We start from the raw sequence: 17084 nt of genomic DNA, 5'->3' as shown, positions 1-17084 counted from the left end.
TGAACCCAGCATTCTTTCAACTGTACCATGTTGCCTCCCAACTATTGCCCTTCCCTCTCACCTTTCCAATTCTTCCTTCATACAATCATCAAATGAATGATCCTAATGCTAGATTTTATCACGTCGCTCCCTCACTCAGAAATCTTCTGTGGCTTTCCGTTTCCCACCTAATAACATTCATATTCAGGAATTCCAGTTCTTCCATAGTCTGACTCCAGTCTTATTTCACAAAGTAGTCCTTTATGTGTCCTCTATGCTTCAGTCAAATTGCTCTGTTGACTCCAGTCCTTCCTCTTCCTCTGTGCATTTACATGAATAATTACCCATGCTTAGAATAGAATAGGTCATCTTTTCCATCTCTGCTTATTTTCTTCAAGGTTCAACCCTCTCCATGAAGCTTTCCATCATCCTCCCAGATTTAATGAATCTTTCCAGTCCCTTGTCTCTTCTGTCATCCCATTTGATTTCCTCTAAGTACTTACAAATTCTCTATCTTGTATCAGCATTTCCCCTCTCCAAGTAAGATGGCTGGCCACTGGTTACCAGCATTTGGATGTTTGTTAATGGAACTTCTTTAGAATGACATAGGTAGTTTCTTTGGATATATCCTGTTTTCCACGATTGGGGCACCCTGTCTTATGTTGCCCTTAATCAGTACTAAGGTTCTTGTGAGTGTATTTTAGAAGACAGCTATGAAATATACCCTTGGCTGGGATGGAGGTTAGGAGGAAGGCTGGTAAGGGGAAGCCAATCAACAGGGTTTTCCCCCCTATTATCCTAGCCTGGCAGTTATGGATTAATGACAGATACTAGTATCTAATATATCATCTACTAAGACTACTACTATTACTACTGCTGCTGCTGCTGCTACTACTACTACTACTACTACTACTACTACCATTTCTGCTCCTGCTCCTATTACTACTATTACTACTGCTGCTGCTGCTGCTACTACTACCATTTCTGCTCCTGCTCCTATTACTACTACTACTGCTACTACTACTACTACTACTGCTGCTGCTACTGCTGCTGCTGCTGCTGCTACTACTACCATTTCTGTTCCTGCTCCTATTACTACTACTACTGCTACTACTACTACTACTACTGCTGCTGCTACTGCTGCTGCTGCTGCTGCTACTACTACTACTACTACCACCATTTCTGCTACTGCTACTATTACTACTACTGCTGCTGCTGCTGCTGTTACCACCATGCCAACTACCACTAATAATAATAGGAATGGGGACAGGACCTGTGATTCCATTGGTTCTTGGAAATCCCAAGGGAGGAAAGTCTCTTTACTAATGTAGGTCAGCACCTTCTAAGACTGAGTTTATAGTTTTAGAGGGTTACCAAACTCAAGCAGAAACTAAACCGTACTTAAGTATTCCTGTGGGCTATATATTAACTTAGAAAACTGTTAGTTAACATCGTCTATGTTTTATTGTATATTTATTTTGTTAAATATTTCCCAATTACATTTTAATCTGGTCCAGGCCCACTTGGGAGTGTTGCCGGTCACTGCAACATCTTGGGCCTAAAGCATTAAGAGGTTAAGTGACTTGGTCAAATAGCCAGTATGTGTGTCAGAGGCCAGACTTGAACCCAGAACTGCATGACTTCAGTGTTCATTCTTCCTAGCAAATGGTTAGTGGACAAAGAAAATGAAGATAATAAGTTTCATATAACATCAAAATTTCATTTCCGTTTTTACTTCACCACAATATTTATTAAGTGCCTACTGTTTGAAAAGCCTTGTCTGAGGTGCTAAGGTTATAAAGAAAAAAATGAGACTGTGTTTGCCCTAGAGGAGTTTACATTCTATTGGAAAATTCTAGCTAATATTTGTCCTTCACAGGTTTTTATTAGAGCTGTTCATAATTAAGAAAATGGACTAATTATGATTATCTTTCCTTTCTCTTCTACTACTAATATCATCATGGTGACATTTGTTGGCTTTTTAGAGGGAGAGATGAGAATGAAAATTGCACTAATTTAAAAAATCAGGAAGAAAAAGGAAGGAAAAGACCTGGACAGTAGTTGCCAGATGTCGACATCTCACAACAAATGTTGACAGACTGGCAAATACTGACAAGAAACAGACTTGGAATCCAGCAATTAATTCCAACATGTCTGACTCTGCCTTTGACCAAATGTCAGAAGTGTCCATGGAAGGGGTCCTTTTTCTAATTGTACAGATTGTCTTAGTAGTGTGTAAAAGGAAAAAGTCAAAAAAGGACTGGGGAGTATAAAAGGGAAGAAGAGAGACAGAGAACCCAAAAGAAGCATTCTCCTCTACTCTAATAAAGCCACCGTCTTGTGATAGTCATAGGTTAATTGCCATGCAAAAGTCATTCTGCTTGGATGGTCGGGAAGTGGGTTGAAAATCCATTGAGATTAGTTTTCTGATTCCCAGCTTACTTATGGCTTATGAAAGTCTGATGCTTAAGAGGAAAGAAATAGTTGACAGGTGAAAGCTTCAGGTATTGGGAAGTTAAACTGTCACAGGATTGACTGAACAAATCAATTGGATGATTAGATATGAGACACAAGGTTTGTTGATATTGAGTGATGGAATAGCAATGACCTGTCACCAGGAAAGTTCTGCCTAGACTGACTTATGGAAATCATCTGACCTTCTCACCTTACCCACTGTCTCCTACCTTCAATCTGTATAGAGCTTTAAATTTTATGGAGTCATTTTTACATTCTCCCATTCAATCCTCACAAAAAAAAAATCCTTCTGGGAGGGATGAGGTGATTGAGAGATTCAGCTATAAGTATAGGCTTCTTTCCACACCATCAGGTTGATGCAAGTGAGCAGGAGAAAGCATGATCTGGAGGAAAGGGTACTGATTTTGGAGTGAGAAACCCTGGGTTTGAATCCTGGTCTTAGGGAAATCACTTCATTCTCTGGACCTTATTTCTTTATTTGGGGCTGTTGGGTGGAGCAGTGGATAGAGTACAAGACCTACCTCAGACACTTACTAGCTGTGTGACCCTGATCAAGTCACTTAACCTAGGTTTGCCTCAGTTTCCTCATCTATGAAATGAAGATAATAATAGTATTTCCCATAGTTGTTAGGATCAGATGAGAAATAATTATAAAGCACTTAGCACACTGCCTGGCACATAGTAAATGCTATATAAAGGTTAGTTCCCATTATTTTTATCTACAAAAATTAAAGGATTAGATGAGATGACATCTAAGATGCTATCCAACTCTAAATAAATGATGCTTAAAAGGACTTAGGTGTCAGGACATCATGAAATGTCCTGGATAATTTAAATTGAAACATATTTGACCTGTCTTATGCTTAGGAAAAAAAAGAAGCTTCACCTTCTAAATTTGCAAATGCAATGAAATTCAGTAAAGACCTTTGGCACATGACGAAACCTTCTCATGATTCATGAGAAAAGCAATGTGCAGGAAAACAAGGGAGGAAAAGTCCCACAAGCTGCAGGCTCAGCTAGGCTAGCTGTAGAAGGCAGTGCCTGGTGTAGCCTTCCTGTACCAGTCATTGAGTAGGGCCTTCTACCTGTCGTTGGTTGATAAATTTTCACTGGGCAGTTGACTGTGAATGGAAGGGAGGGAGATTGGTTCAGATAGCTTTGTGAATTGGACTGTTCCTGCGCCTTAAAGGAAATTCCATCATCTCTGCCTCTCTCCTCTTTAGCTCTTTGAGCTCTTGGTAACAGGAGCTCAGTGGGACTCTGTGTCTGGTCAGAGGCTGACATAGATTTCAGCAAAGTAAGGAGCAGTGAGAGGTGGGAGGTGGGGGAGTGGGGTCTGGCAGAGTTAGGTGATGTCAGAGTCAGAGATAGGTTTTCAGAGTGATAAAAATGTTAGTGGATTTGTCTGATCTGTTTAATAAAGAGGTAAAAAATAGAACTTAGCACCAAGGTGCTCTAAGTGAGAGATGTCCCCTTCTCCAAAGCAAATAGTTCCCTAAAGTATCCCTCAGCCCATTCATAAAACAATCTGTGAAGACTCAAGGCTCTTTGGAAGGAAGCCAGTGACAAGCAAGGTTTTCCTGGGCTGCCTGTTAACAGATCACTGAAGCTCAGGCGGCTAATGTTTATGGAGAGTCTCCAAGGCTCCTGGCCTTTGCGGGCCTTCTAGGGTGAGATTGTCGGGACATTTTCCTTGCAGATTTGGTTCTGCCTAACTGCCTAGAAAACTATGCCTCTCTACCCACCCACTGTCCCCCATAGAGAACATTTCCATGTATGGTTCCCACTCAACAGTAGGTGTTGGGATTTTTCAGAACAAATGTTGAGGATAAATGGCACCACTAACATCTTATTTAAGGCCAGCTTAGAGGAGACCATGGGCTCTGGAAATTGTGAGGGCAGAGAACAAATCCTAGAAGGTACTGCCCTGCTAGTAAGACTTGAAATCTAGTCCCAGGGATAAATATCTGTCTTTTGTAATGGAAGATGATATTGATATCGCATTAAATAACAATGTTTAGTTTTCAAGTCATTTTGACGTCCATTATCTCACCACAATCCTGTACCATAGGCAAGGTATGACCATTTGACAAATGAGGGATATCATTTAGTGATTTACCTTAAGAAGGAGCATGATATGGTGGGTAGAGCAATAGGAACTGGAGTTGGGAAGGCCTAGTTTCAAAGGCCACCTTAAATATTTACTAGCTGTGGGTCCCTGGGCAAGTCGCTTAATAGCTCTTGGTTTTCTCATCTGTTAAATGGACATGATAATAGCTCTGTGAACGGGATTGTTTCTGTGACTAAAAGAAATTATAGCATTTCTGCCTCTCCATTCTATAGCCCTTTGAGCTTCTGGTGATGCAAGCTTAGTGATCAAATGAAATTATAATATATGTAAAGCACGTTAAAAACTCCAGTGAAGTAGTACATAAATGTGAGCTATTATTGTTATTATCATCGTTGTTGTTGTTGTTGTTGTTAGGAAAAACTTCCCAAGAATTAGAGCTATTAATCAGTGAAATGGGCTACTTTTAGAGGTTGCGGGTTCTCCTAGTCAGTAAATGACTACTTGTTGAGTATGTTAAAGTAGGAATTCCTTTAGTGTATCAGTTGGACTGGGCAAGCCAGATGGCACAGTGAATAGACCACTGGCCTTAGAGTCAGGAGGACCTGAGTTCAAATCCAGCCTCAGACACTGTTTGTGTGACCCTGAGCAAGTCACCTCACCCTGTTTGCCTCAGTTTCCTCATCTGTAAAATGAGTAGAAGAAGGAAATGAAAACCACTTCTGTATCTTGGCCAAGAAAACCCCAGATTGGGGGGGGGGCATCCAAAAAGATTCAGACACAACTGAAAAATGACTGAACTGAATGAGTTGGAGTAGATGGGCTGCTGGGGTCCTTTCCAGCTCTCAAATTCCAGGATCCTGTGATTAATATTCACTTAATTCTTCTCATCATTTTTGATGATGCATCATTTTGATGCAGTTCATACAGAATGGCCCAGAGATGAGCTGCCACTATACAAGGTCTTCTTTTATATTTAACGTTCTGCATACTATCACAGAATTACATTAACTGCCTTTTGTAATTAAATAAAAGTATTGCTCTTATTATTATTTCATTCTCATCTCTTTGCTGACGATCACGACATGCTAATAAGGAACGGAGCCAGAGAATGACCCATGACTCCAGTTCTAACGCTCAAAGGGGACCCCTGCTTCCTGCCTGGACCTGTCTAGGGTTGACTCCCAACATCAGTACGTCAGCAGCAAGACTCACTGTGGGGTGGGTAAGGGAGGGGTGCCCACAGCATTAACTTCTGAAACTATGTAGTCAAGGCCCCAGAGGATTAGGATAAGGGCACCATGCTAACCATGCCCTCTTTCCAACTTTGATAAGGATGTAAGTCAAGAACTCTGAAAAAGAATATACCAGAGTCAACAGAGTGGAGTCCATGAATTACAAGTGACCGGAAATGTTGCCAACCACCACAATCACTGGGAAAGAGAATTTAGAATAACGACTTCAAGACTTTGTTGCTTATCCCTATCCAATCCATAGCTTAGAATCAATGGGCCCTGCTATTGTTATTCTTGAGAAAAGCATTTATTAAGTGCTCTGCTAAGTAGTGGAAATACAGACAGAAAACCAAGGGAGGTTGCTCACAGGGAGACAGCACATATTGGAGGACTCTGTTGCAGGGATGATGGAAGGGCCCAGTGGTCCATAGGATGCAGAAGCAAAGCTCATGAGGCATCATGTATGCTAGCTAACCAATAAAAGTAAATATGGAGGCCCTCCTCACCAAAAGCAGAAGTGAAATATATAATTCCTCTCTAACCCTCCTTCCCACTGAAAGCCATCTTGCACGGTGAACTGTAGGATTGCCATTAGTATATTTTGCATCTGGCTCCCCTGCAGCTAGAGTCAAACTTCCTTCCCCCATCCCTTAATGCTAGCTCTGTTTTCTTGCTGTCATGGTTTTCCAAGGCCTCTTTCCTCTCTCTTTAAATAGTAATCCTCCTATTGCTAGCCAGGCCAGTCTGCACGAATTCCAGATGACCCACAGTCTGTGTCTCCCTACCAGACTAGGGTTGATGAGGGAATAGGCTTCAGAGCTTCCTTTCAGTCACCAGGTTTGCTCTCCACATCCTTGGACCCAAGCCGGAATCACAGGATCTCGGAGCTGGAAGGGATGTCATTTTCTAGTTCAATCTGTCCCTGGCAAAGAATCACCTCTGTCTACAACACGCCCGACAAATGATTGCTCTGCATTTGCCTGAATTGGTCAATCACTCTGCCTTTAACTGTAGCTCACTTGAGCCTTGCAACAACCCTGTGAGGTGCCAGCCTGACAGATGTCATTCTCCCCTTTCACAGATGAGGAAGTGAAGGCCAACAGAAGTTAAATAACTTGCCCAGAGTCACACAGCCAAGAATTGTCAGAGATGGGATTTGAAATCAAGTCTCACTGATTTTCCGCTGTACCAGTCTGTCATTCGTAGCTGGGATGTCTCATATGAGATAATCAGAAAAGACCATCATCTCATTATGGACAATTAAGATGACTGTAATATTCCATTGAAGTATTAACCCATTCAGACCTTCTGGGATTTTAATGGACTGCAAGCTTGATACAAATCCGCATATTGATATGACCACCAAAAAAGCAAATGCAGTGTTGGGCTAGGGCCGGTAGGTGGTGCCATTTTGCACAAAGCATGAGGCTTCCAATCGGGAAGATCCAGCTTCATGAGTTCAAATCCAGCCTCAGCTGGATCGGCCATCTGTCTATAATCCTAAGTGAGAAGCCTGTATAAATGGCTGACGTCAACATTAGGATGTGTTTAAGTCTTCTACCTAACACATACTATCCATGCCAGTCCAGGCAAGTTGTTTACTCTCTGTGTTCTAGGCAACTCTGTAAGACAAGGGGGAAAGAAAGGGAGGAAATGAGCATTCACACAGTGCTTACTAAATGCCAGACACAGTACCAAGTGCTCACAAATGTTATCTCATTTATTCGTCACAGCAACTCTGAGAGGTAGATACTGTTATTTTTCCCTTTCGAAGTTGAGTACATTGAGGCAGACTAGAGGTTAAGTGACTTGCCCAGGGTCATATACCTAGGAAGTGATTGAAGTGGGATTTGAACTCAGGTCTTCCTAACTCTAGGCCCAGCACTCTATGCACTACAATATCTAGCTACCTCTAACGAGGGTTGGTACCTTTTTTAATGTGGTGGACCTGTTTGGCAATCTAGGGAAACTTATGGGTCCCTTCTCAGAATGATATTTTCAAATACATAAAACATATAAATGATATGTATGCGATAGAATACATTGTATGTATGTTATGTAATATATCATGTATATTATGTAAAATATGTAACGAATTATAATTTTATTATATATCCCAAATTCAGTGCTGTCTCCATACCACTAATAGGGGCTTATTTCCCTGAAAGAGTCGGCCATACTTGGTGGACAGGTAAAGTATAGGTCAAGCAGGGCTTAGAGTTCTTACTTTGATTATCCCAATGGGAGGGTTTCTCCTCATTCTTTTCAAGTACCAGCTAGTAAGAAAACAAAGCCTCTGCAGCCTGGGCAACCTTTACAGAGGCCTCTTCAACCTTGGCGCAGAGATGAGACAGAGAGAGAGAGCACCCTGTCAATAAAAACTTCTGAGCGAAGTACAAATCGCTTCAGGCCGGGCTAGGATTAGCCTCTGAGCTCCCTCCATGGTGACAGACCATGAGCCCTGGGTGCAGAAACTCAGAGTGACCCACAGAAAGACTCCCCACTCCTCTCAGGCTTTGCCAGCTTACTGGGCAAGGGTGAGTGCCATGTGGCTTTTTTTTTTTATTGCTCACTATTAATGTTCCAATTTACAGCTAAGGGCAAAAAAGAAAGCAGCTGCTCCAGCCCTGAAAGGGCCCTCTCTTTTGTTTGTTTGTGTTTTGGTTCCAGCCCCCACCCCCACCCCAACCCCCACCCCCTGATTTTTGAGTGGAATGGGAGGGCTAATCAGGCCCAAGAGTAGGAGAACTATTATCCTTGAGGCCAAGAAGTATCCAGCCCTCACCAGAGCTCTCTTCGGATCACCTGCCCAGCTGTGAAGTGCCTCAGAGAAAAGAAATTGTTTGAAAATGGTTGAAAGGAAAGTTTGAGAAAGGAAAGAAGAAGAAAGGAGGCAATGGGGCTGCTCACCCGCAGACAGTGTTTTTTCAAAGGTTTAGTAGGCACTTTTTTTTCCTAGCTGTAGGCATCAGGAGTTGTCCCCCCCCCCATCCCCAAGTGCTCAGGCCCTTGAATACTAGTGAGGACAACTGGTTGAAAACGCAAAATTGTCCTGAAAAAGTTGACTATGGTGAAAAGAGACCCGTGCTTGGAGTCAGCAGAGACTTGCATTGTAAAAGTTCTTCCCCGTGCCTAGAATACTCTTCCTCCTCACCTCCCTTCCTTGGGAACCCTAGCTCCCCTCAAGGTTCTGTCCAATTCTCCTCCCTTCAGCAAGCCCGTTCTGATCTCCCAGGTACTTATGCTCTACTTCCCCCTTTTACGGAGGAAGAAACTGAGACTGACAGAAGTTTGAGTTACGCGCTCAGGGTCACCAAGCTAGTAAATGCCTGAGGCCAAATCTAGTACTCTATCCACTATGACAGCTAGCTGCCATTGAAAAAGTCAGGTCAGACTCAAATAGAAATGGAACCCTGTGGGACTCATATTGACTTAGAAAACCACAAATTAATATTAGCTACATTTTATTTAATTTTTATTTATTTGATTAAATATTGTCAAATTACCAGGGGCAACTAGGTGGCAGTGGATAGGACACCTGCCCTGGAGTCAGGAGGACCTGAGTTCAAATGTGACCTCAGACACTTACTAGCTGTGTGATCCTGGGTAAGTCACTTAACCCCTGATTGCCTCAAAAAAAATTACCTTTTAATCTGGACCTGATGAATTTCAGCTCACAGGCATTTGGCACCTGGGGTTTGACCCCTCTGATTTAAGAAATATTCTTGATTTTATTTTTCCATCTTAAAATATAGGTCAATTTTGGAATATTCTCATTTATTATTCAGTCATTTCCTGTTGTGTCCAATTCTTCTTGACTCCACTTGGGGTTTTCTTGACAAAGACACTGGAGTGATTTGCCATTTCCTTCTCCAGCTCATTTTATAGATGAAAAAACTGAGGACACCAGGGTTAAGTGACTTGCCCAGGGTCACACAGCTAGTAAGTGTCTGAACCCAGGTTTGAACTCAAGTCTTCCTGACTCCAGGCCTAATACTCTATCCACTTTGCACCATGTAGCTGCCCTATTCTCCATATAGTCATTTAAAATTTACAGTAATAGTGATGATGGTAATGATAGCTGGTGCCTCTATTATCTTATTTTGATTCTCATAATGATTTTAGGAAGGAGATACTCTGGGAAAGAGATAACAGTTGTCATTTATATCACACTCTGCGGACAAGAGCCATTTAATCCTCCAACTCAATAAAGGAGCTACTTTTTGGAGGTGGGGAAGGAATCTTAGGCCTGTGATTTCATCAGTGTCTGGAGTTGCTGGTGAAGAAATTCCTCTGCATCTTTTACTTACCTGGGGGTTCTAAAAGGTTAAATAACCTGCCCTGGGTCACACAGCCAATAGATGGACTTGAATTAGATGCAAGTTTCCCTGATTCTTCCTTCCCCTATATATATGGCACCTCTCTAGGTCAATGCTATAGGGATTACCTGAATTTGGTAACTGTCTAAGAGGCACAGTGACGTATCCATGGTCGTTGAGTGTCAGGTGGTATTTGAACCCAGCTCTCTTCTGACTCCAAGACTATACCAGGCTGTGTGTCTTCCCTGGATGAAGGCCACTTTCAGTATGATATCTGGGGTGGCAACAATTTGGATTTGCTCCCCTCTGGCAGTTAAAAAGGAAGTGCCAGGATGATCAATGTGGGTCGTCTCTCCTGACAGGTGGACCGAACAGAAGTGATTCGAACCTGCATCAACCCTGTTTACTCTAAGTTGTTTACCGTGGACTTTTACTTTGAAGAAGTACAGAGGCTTCGGTTTGAAGTCCATGACATCAGCAGCAATCACAATGGACTGAAGGAAGCAGACTTTCTTGGTGGCATGGAGTGTACTCTTGGACAGGTCAGTTTCCAGCCCTCGCTCCTTTGCTTCTTCCTTCTCTCCCTCCTTTCTTTCCAGTCAACATTTACTAGATTTTACTCAAATCAAAACTATTTGACGTAATGCGATTGACAAAGAGATGTGGGTTTTGCCCTAGATAGTTCACGGTAAATGCCACCCCCCCCCCCCCGTTTTGGTCCCAGTAAAGAAACTCCCCCCACCTGAACCTCACCCCAGCCTGGTATCAATAAGTGGCCCGTAGAACTTAATCACATCTGGGTCTGCTTAGGAATACCTCCCACAGTCAGCACCAATTACCTGTTATCAACCAAGCCCATTTTTAGGGTAATAAGTTCACCACTTAAACTCCAGTTTTGAGTGTTTCCTCCCCAACACATCTCCCCAGCTCTCATGCCGGATGAGTATCTTACATCTGTGGGCATGAACTTCTGTCTATTGTATTATATTGCCATGTAATGTGTGTGTATTTATGCTTTCATTTACTCGTGTGTGCTCTGCATAATAATAAAGGTCTTATTTGTATCAGCTTCCCCAGTACCAATTTCCTAGAAATTCTTGAAATTGGGTGTCAGGCAGTATTGGAACTCGGCTCTCTCCTGACTCTAATACTAGGCCATACTGTGTGTCTTCCCTGGGTGAAGGTCACTTTAGATTTGCTTTACTTTAACTTGAGCCTTGAGGCCAAATACAGCAGAATTAAAGTGAGATCCCACTGTCACAAGTTTTCATAGAACCTTGAATACCTGGCTAAAGAGATTGAACTTTATTTAGGAGGCAACAGGCAGCCATTGAAGGTTTTTGAGCAGAGGAATAACATCATAACTGTGGATAAGAAAGATTGTTGCAAGTTGGAGAAGAGAAAAAAGTGCTGATGAGAGGTTATTGCAATATTCTGGGCAAGTGGTAAATAAGAATGGTCTATACTACGATGGGGATAATGGGAATATAGAGGAAGGAATAGTTGTAAGAGACATTTCAGAGTTGAAATCAACAGAACTTGGTAACTCAATGGCTGTGACATGAGCAAGGGAAAAAAGTCAGATAACCCCAAAGATAAGTTTCTTTCATTTTTTTTCTTCTAGCTTGTGTCCTTTAACTGCCCTCCAAGGTTCTATCCATAGAAAATAGCTCCTCTCTCTTTAATGTACCCCACGGTTGAGATTATCTCCTCTCCTGGACCCCAAAATCTTCCTCTACATCTCTGACCCCTCCTATGTGCTCCAGCTCTGTATTTCTGACTCTCCAGAGAACATCTGTAATTGATTGACCTGCCATCACTTCAAATTAAATATATCTAAAACAGAAATCATCATCTTTCCCTTCCAAATGGCTTAATGTGACTTGGTTGATTATAATTGGCTCCCTTTGGTTGAGCTGCTGCTGGGAGACCATGCCATATAAAATAAAGATCCCCAGGTATCACTACAGTCATCAGGAATTGTGTGAGAAGTCCTATGAGAGTATTTTTTGGCTTCCATTAGGAAATCAACCTCCTGAGGTCTTCTGGGTAGATTCAGCCTTGGAAAGAATGGGAATATCTCTTTACTTAGAGGGTTAGATTCATCTATACCACTCATGCCAAATTTTCTGTTTTACAGTTGGCCTTAAAATCTTTTTCATTCATTGGACTGTTGGCCCAAAGGGAGAAAAGGAAGCCTGCCTCATTCGTCTCTCCCAATCCCCATCCCTCTCCTGACAGTTATTAGGACATTCCCCTTTCTAAAATGTCTTTGTATGTACTTACTTGTACACATGCTGTATCCCTGTCAGTAAACTATCACCTCCTTGAGGGCAAGTACTATTTCATTTCTGGTTTTGTATAGTTCTACTTCCTTGTATATACTCAAATACTTAAAATATTCAAATGTATCTGTGATCTCATTAATATTCCCACAAAATGGTGCATGTTCCCTCCCATCCATGCCTACCCATCCTGAGTGGTCTTTGTCAAGGCATCCTACAGACTGACCATAGGAGGTCTACCCAACATGCTCAGGACCTTCTTCCCCATCTCTTGACTTTGGTGGAGTACCCATGGAGAACATAGACTATTCATTGACTATAGTAGGTACTTAATAAATGTTCAATGCCTTGCCTTTCCATGTAACTTCTTTGGGTAGGTTTCCATGTCTTTGCTTTTAAGTCCTTCTTCAGTTGTGTCTGACTTCATGACCCTATTTGGGATTTTCTTGGCAAGGATACTGGAGTAGTTTGCCATGTTCTTCTCTAATTCGTTTTACAGATGAGGAAACTGAGGCAAACAGGGTGAAGTGACTTTCCCAGGGTTACACAGCTAGGAAGTGTCTGAGGCCAGATTTGAACTCAGGAAGATGAAGCTTCCTGACTCCGGCCTGGCACTCTATCCACTGCACCACTTAGCTGCCCTTGATTTCCATGAAAGTGAGTGAAAAGACCCTGGGAATATCTGGCTCTGTGTCACCCTTCATTATCTAGTAAAAGGGAGAATAACCAGAACAGGCAGCCATAGTGGCCGATGTTTCACATCTCCTATATCTCTTTATCCTTTTTGATCCGTTTTCCCACATTATCACCTCTGATCCTCCAAACAGTTGGTAAGTTAGGTGAGGGCTATCATAGGACATTAAACTGGAAAGGACCATAGACAACATCTAGTACCAGCCCCTTGTTTTATAGATAAGGAGATGGCTCAGACTAAAACATGATCAGAGCAACTTAAAATGTAACACGTCGAATTTGTGATATTAAAAACAAAACAAGTTGTATATAATAAAGCGTTATGGTTCTACGTATCTTATACTGTTCTATCTGTTTCTCTTTGGAAATATTCACTTGGAGTTTTAAGAGGTTGTTATTTGAGTTCAAAATGAAAGAAATAAAAATTCAAAAATAGATGAAGAGATGAAGGCTTAATGAGGCTGAACACCCAAAGTCATATGGCTGATTAATGGTAGCACAAGACTCTGGGCCACTTGAGATAGTGGAAGAGGAATCTGGATTTGGAGCCACCAGATCTGACTTGGAATCCTGGCTACTAAAAAGCCTTCTAATATTGGACTGGCCCTTTCCCTCTCTGGCCTCACATTTCTCATCTGGAAATTGAGGGAGTAGTTACCCTAGTTAATTTCTAATTCCTCCTTCCAGTTCTATACTCTGTGATCCCCAGCAGTGATAGAGCTCTTACCAGCTTGTTAGACAATAGGTAAATTTTTAGTGTAAGCTTTTACATCTCAGAAATCGGCAAATGTTGCTAATCAGGGCTTGATTTATTGTGTTGTAGATTGTCTAGACATAAGAAAATGTTGGAGAAAATATTAATAATGTAGGTTGAATTTAAAAGGGTGCCATGGGTACATTTCTAAAAAAGAAAGCTGGTTGTTGAATATTTTTCAGCATACCCCTGATCCCAGGTTTCTTAGTCCTGGGCTCCTTACACTTTGTGACCAGAAGCAGCAAAGAATTATGTAAACAGTCCTTTAGATCCAAACCTGCTTAACTGGAACACTTTGGGAAGCCTTGACTTACCTGGAGTTGGCTGGCAAATTCAAACGAAGCCAGAATTGTACAGCATAACCTTTAGCTCTGCAGTTGGTATGATGTACTAATAATAACAGGGGCAGCTGGTAATGCAGTGGATACAGCACCAGGCCTAGAGTCAGGAAGATCTGAGTTCATATGTGACCTCAAACACTTACTAGCTGTGTGACCTTGGGAAAGTCGCTTAATTTTATTTGCCTCAGTTTCCTCATCTGTACAATGAGCTAGAGAAGGAAAGGGCAAACCGCTCCGGTATCTCTGCCAATAAAACTCCAAATGGGGTCATGAAGAGTCAGACATGACTTAGCAGCAGCAACAAGAAGGAATAATAATAATAATAATCGTAGCTGACGTGTATCTAGTGCTTACTATGTGCCAGGCACTGTCTAAGCACTTTAAAATTATCTCATTTGATCCTTACCACAACCCTGAGAAATAGGTGCTATTATTATCCCCATTTTACAGATGAGGAAACTGAGACAAATAGAGGTTAGGTGAGAGGGGAGGTTTGAACTCAGGTCACATTTGAACTTAGTTCTAGAAAAAACTGGTCATAGAGTCAGAAGACCTGGGTTTGGCTTTTGGCTATGGTACTTCAGCAAGCTTTATTAAGCCTCTTTTAAGGGCAAGCAGGTCACGATGCTAGGTGCTTGGAGATCCAAAGGCAAAAGGAGAATAGTCCCTGCCCCTAAAGAGCTTTCAGTGGCAATTAATTCAACCTCTCTGTGTCTGGTTTTGTTATCCCTATCCTAAAATGAAGGTGATGACATCTTTGTTCTTCCTCCTAATTATAATGATGATGATGACTAACATTTTTGTAGCACTTTGATGTTTACAAAACGCTTTATATATTATCTCATTTATTCCCCACAATAACCTTGTGAGGTAAGTGCTACCCATTTTACAGATGAGGAAACTGAGGTTGAGGGACATTAAGTGACTTGCCTAGGGTCACCTAGCTAGTGTCTGAAGCTGGATTTGAATTCGAACCTTCCTGACTCCAAGACCAGCACTCTATGTACAGCACCACCTAGCAGCCTAGGTAAGCTTAAAAAACTACAAGATGTAGCAGATAGAGGGTAGAGCCAGCTGTCCTCCAGAAGACCTGAGTTTGAGTCCTTTTGTGACTAGTCCTGTGACCCAAGACAATTTGTTTAGCCTCCCAGTGCCCTGAGCAACTCCTAAAATGGGAGGTCTTAACTTGGGGTCCATAGACTCCATGTACAAGTTGGGGGTTCTATGTATTTAACTTGGGGTCCATGGACTCATTGGGAGGTTCCATGTACTTGGGGTCCATAGACTCCATGGATAGATTGAAGGGTTTCATGTATTTAACTTGGGGTCCATGTACTTATTGTGGGGTTCCATGTACTTAACTTGGGGTCCATAGACTCTATGGATAGATTGGGGTGGGGAGGTTTCATGTACTTGAATCAGAAGAAAAAAAATCTTTATTTTCATTAACTTCTAACTGAAAGTTAGCTTTTCTTCCAATTATGAATTAAATAAAAAAGACCCATCATTCTGAGCCCAGCTCCCTAGACTTCACCAGAATGCCAAAGGAGTCCATGCCACAAAATCAGGTTTACAGCACCTACTGAAAGACTCTGTAAGGTGGGATGAATTGCCCACCCGTATTGGTGGAAGGAGTCTCCACAGTGGAAGTCCCCAACAGTAACAAAATAGCAGGCACAGCTCTCCCCTCTCCCTGCAAAATCCTCACCTGGATCATAAGGTGGCAGAGAGAGAAGGACTTTGTAAACCTCAAAAGGCTAGCTCAATATCAGCTATTATTGTTAGCAATGTTTATATTGATTTATTAACCACAGTCCCTCTCGCTGTGTGAAGCACTGGTGTCTCTGGTTTTTCTTTGAAAATGACAGATGAGAACAAACTTCCTTTCCCTTGTAAAGATGCTTCATTTCCCCCATCTCATACACACACACACACACACACACACACACACACACACACACACACACACACACACAGTGAGGATCTTTCTGCATCAACGCCCACTGAAGACTTGTTTATCCTTATTATTCCTTCACCAAGTCATATGCTTTTCAATTTTGAGATTTAAGGGCAAACACAGGCAGCTTCATCTGTGTTCCAAACAACAACAATATACATCCCTGGTTTATTCCAAAGTCCTTGCACACTGACAGATCCCAAGGACGAACCAGCGTTGTGGGAATAAGGTTATCATGACCAAAAAAAAAAAAGAAACAAAAAGAAAGAAAATGTTTATTGAGTGTTTATGGAGAAAGGGGCACTCTACAATACTAACAATGCATGTTGTCACAAGAGCTTTGGAAAGGATTTAGATTATTCTTGGAGATACTTCCCTTCGTAACTTGAAGAAGATTACAATCCATTTATGTGGCAGAAACTTTTGTCCATCTGCTCTTATTACTGCTTAGTACTTATTATTATCATTCTTCATTCTCTTCTGTGTTGTTCCCACTCCTCCCTCCCCACTCCCTATATCCCCCCTTACCACACATAACCAAGGAAAAATACAAGAAATCAGAATTTCCCTCTACAATTCTATGTCCCAGCCCAACTGATCCACTTAATGTTGAATGAATGAATGGAACGTGTGCGTAGTGCTTGCTATGCACAAAGCACACAAATAGAACAGTAAGAGAGTCCCTGCTTTCCAGGAGTTCACTTTCTAATAGGGGAGATGACATGTATAGAAGCCATCATGGAAGCCACAGGGCTTCTTAAACTTTTTCTGCTTGTGCCCCCTTTTCAATTTTTAGCAGTGTTTCTTGGCATTGAGTGGCCTGAGGGCATTCACAGCACAAAGCATGCTTTGTGTTCAGAATAAAGGCTGGGGAAAAAAAGAAGGAAGGCTGCAGTGAAGTTGTGAGATGCAACAGGGGTGATTGCTGCCAGAAACACCTTGGATTCATTTCGCATTTGATTTTTGATTAATTTTTGG

The 17084-nt window shown here is 41.9% G+C and overlaps 1 protein-coding gene across 2 annotated transcripts in view; it reads left to right on the top strand.

Moving 5' to 3' along the window:
• Positions 1-17084, top strand: part of CPNE4 (copine 4) — a 493746-nt gene that overhangs the window by 324710 nt on the left and 151952 nt on the right. For both annotated transcript variants that reach the window (XM_078151566.1, XM_020987268.2), the window contains one exon: positions 10439-10618. In XM_078151566.1, the coding sequence (XP_078007692.1) occupies positions 10439-10618 (180 nt within the window). The remainder of the gene's footprint in view (positions 1-10438; positions 10619-17084) is intronic.

Source organism: Phascolarctos cinereus, unplaced genomic scaffold (genome assembly GCF_003287225.1).
Source record: "Phascolarctos cinereus isolate Bilbo 61053 unplaced genomic scaffold, phaCin_HiC Scaffold_1;HRSCAF=81, whole genome shotgun sequence".
NCBI lineage: Eukaryota > Metazoa > Chordata > Mammalia > Diprotodontia > Phascolarctidae > Phascolarctos > Phascolarctos cinereus.
The sequence above is the reverse complement of the archived record's forward strand: the minus strand, read 5'-3'. Positions and strand labels throughout refer to the sequence as shown.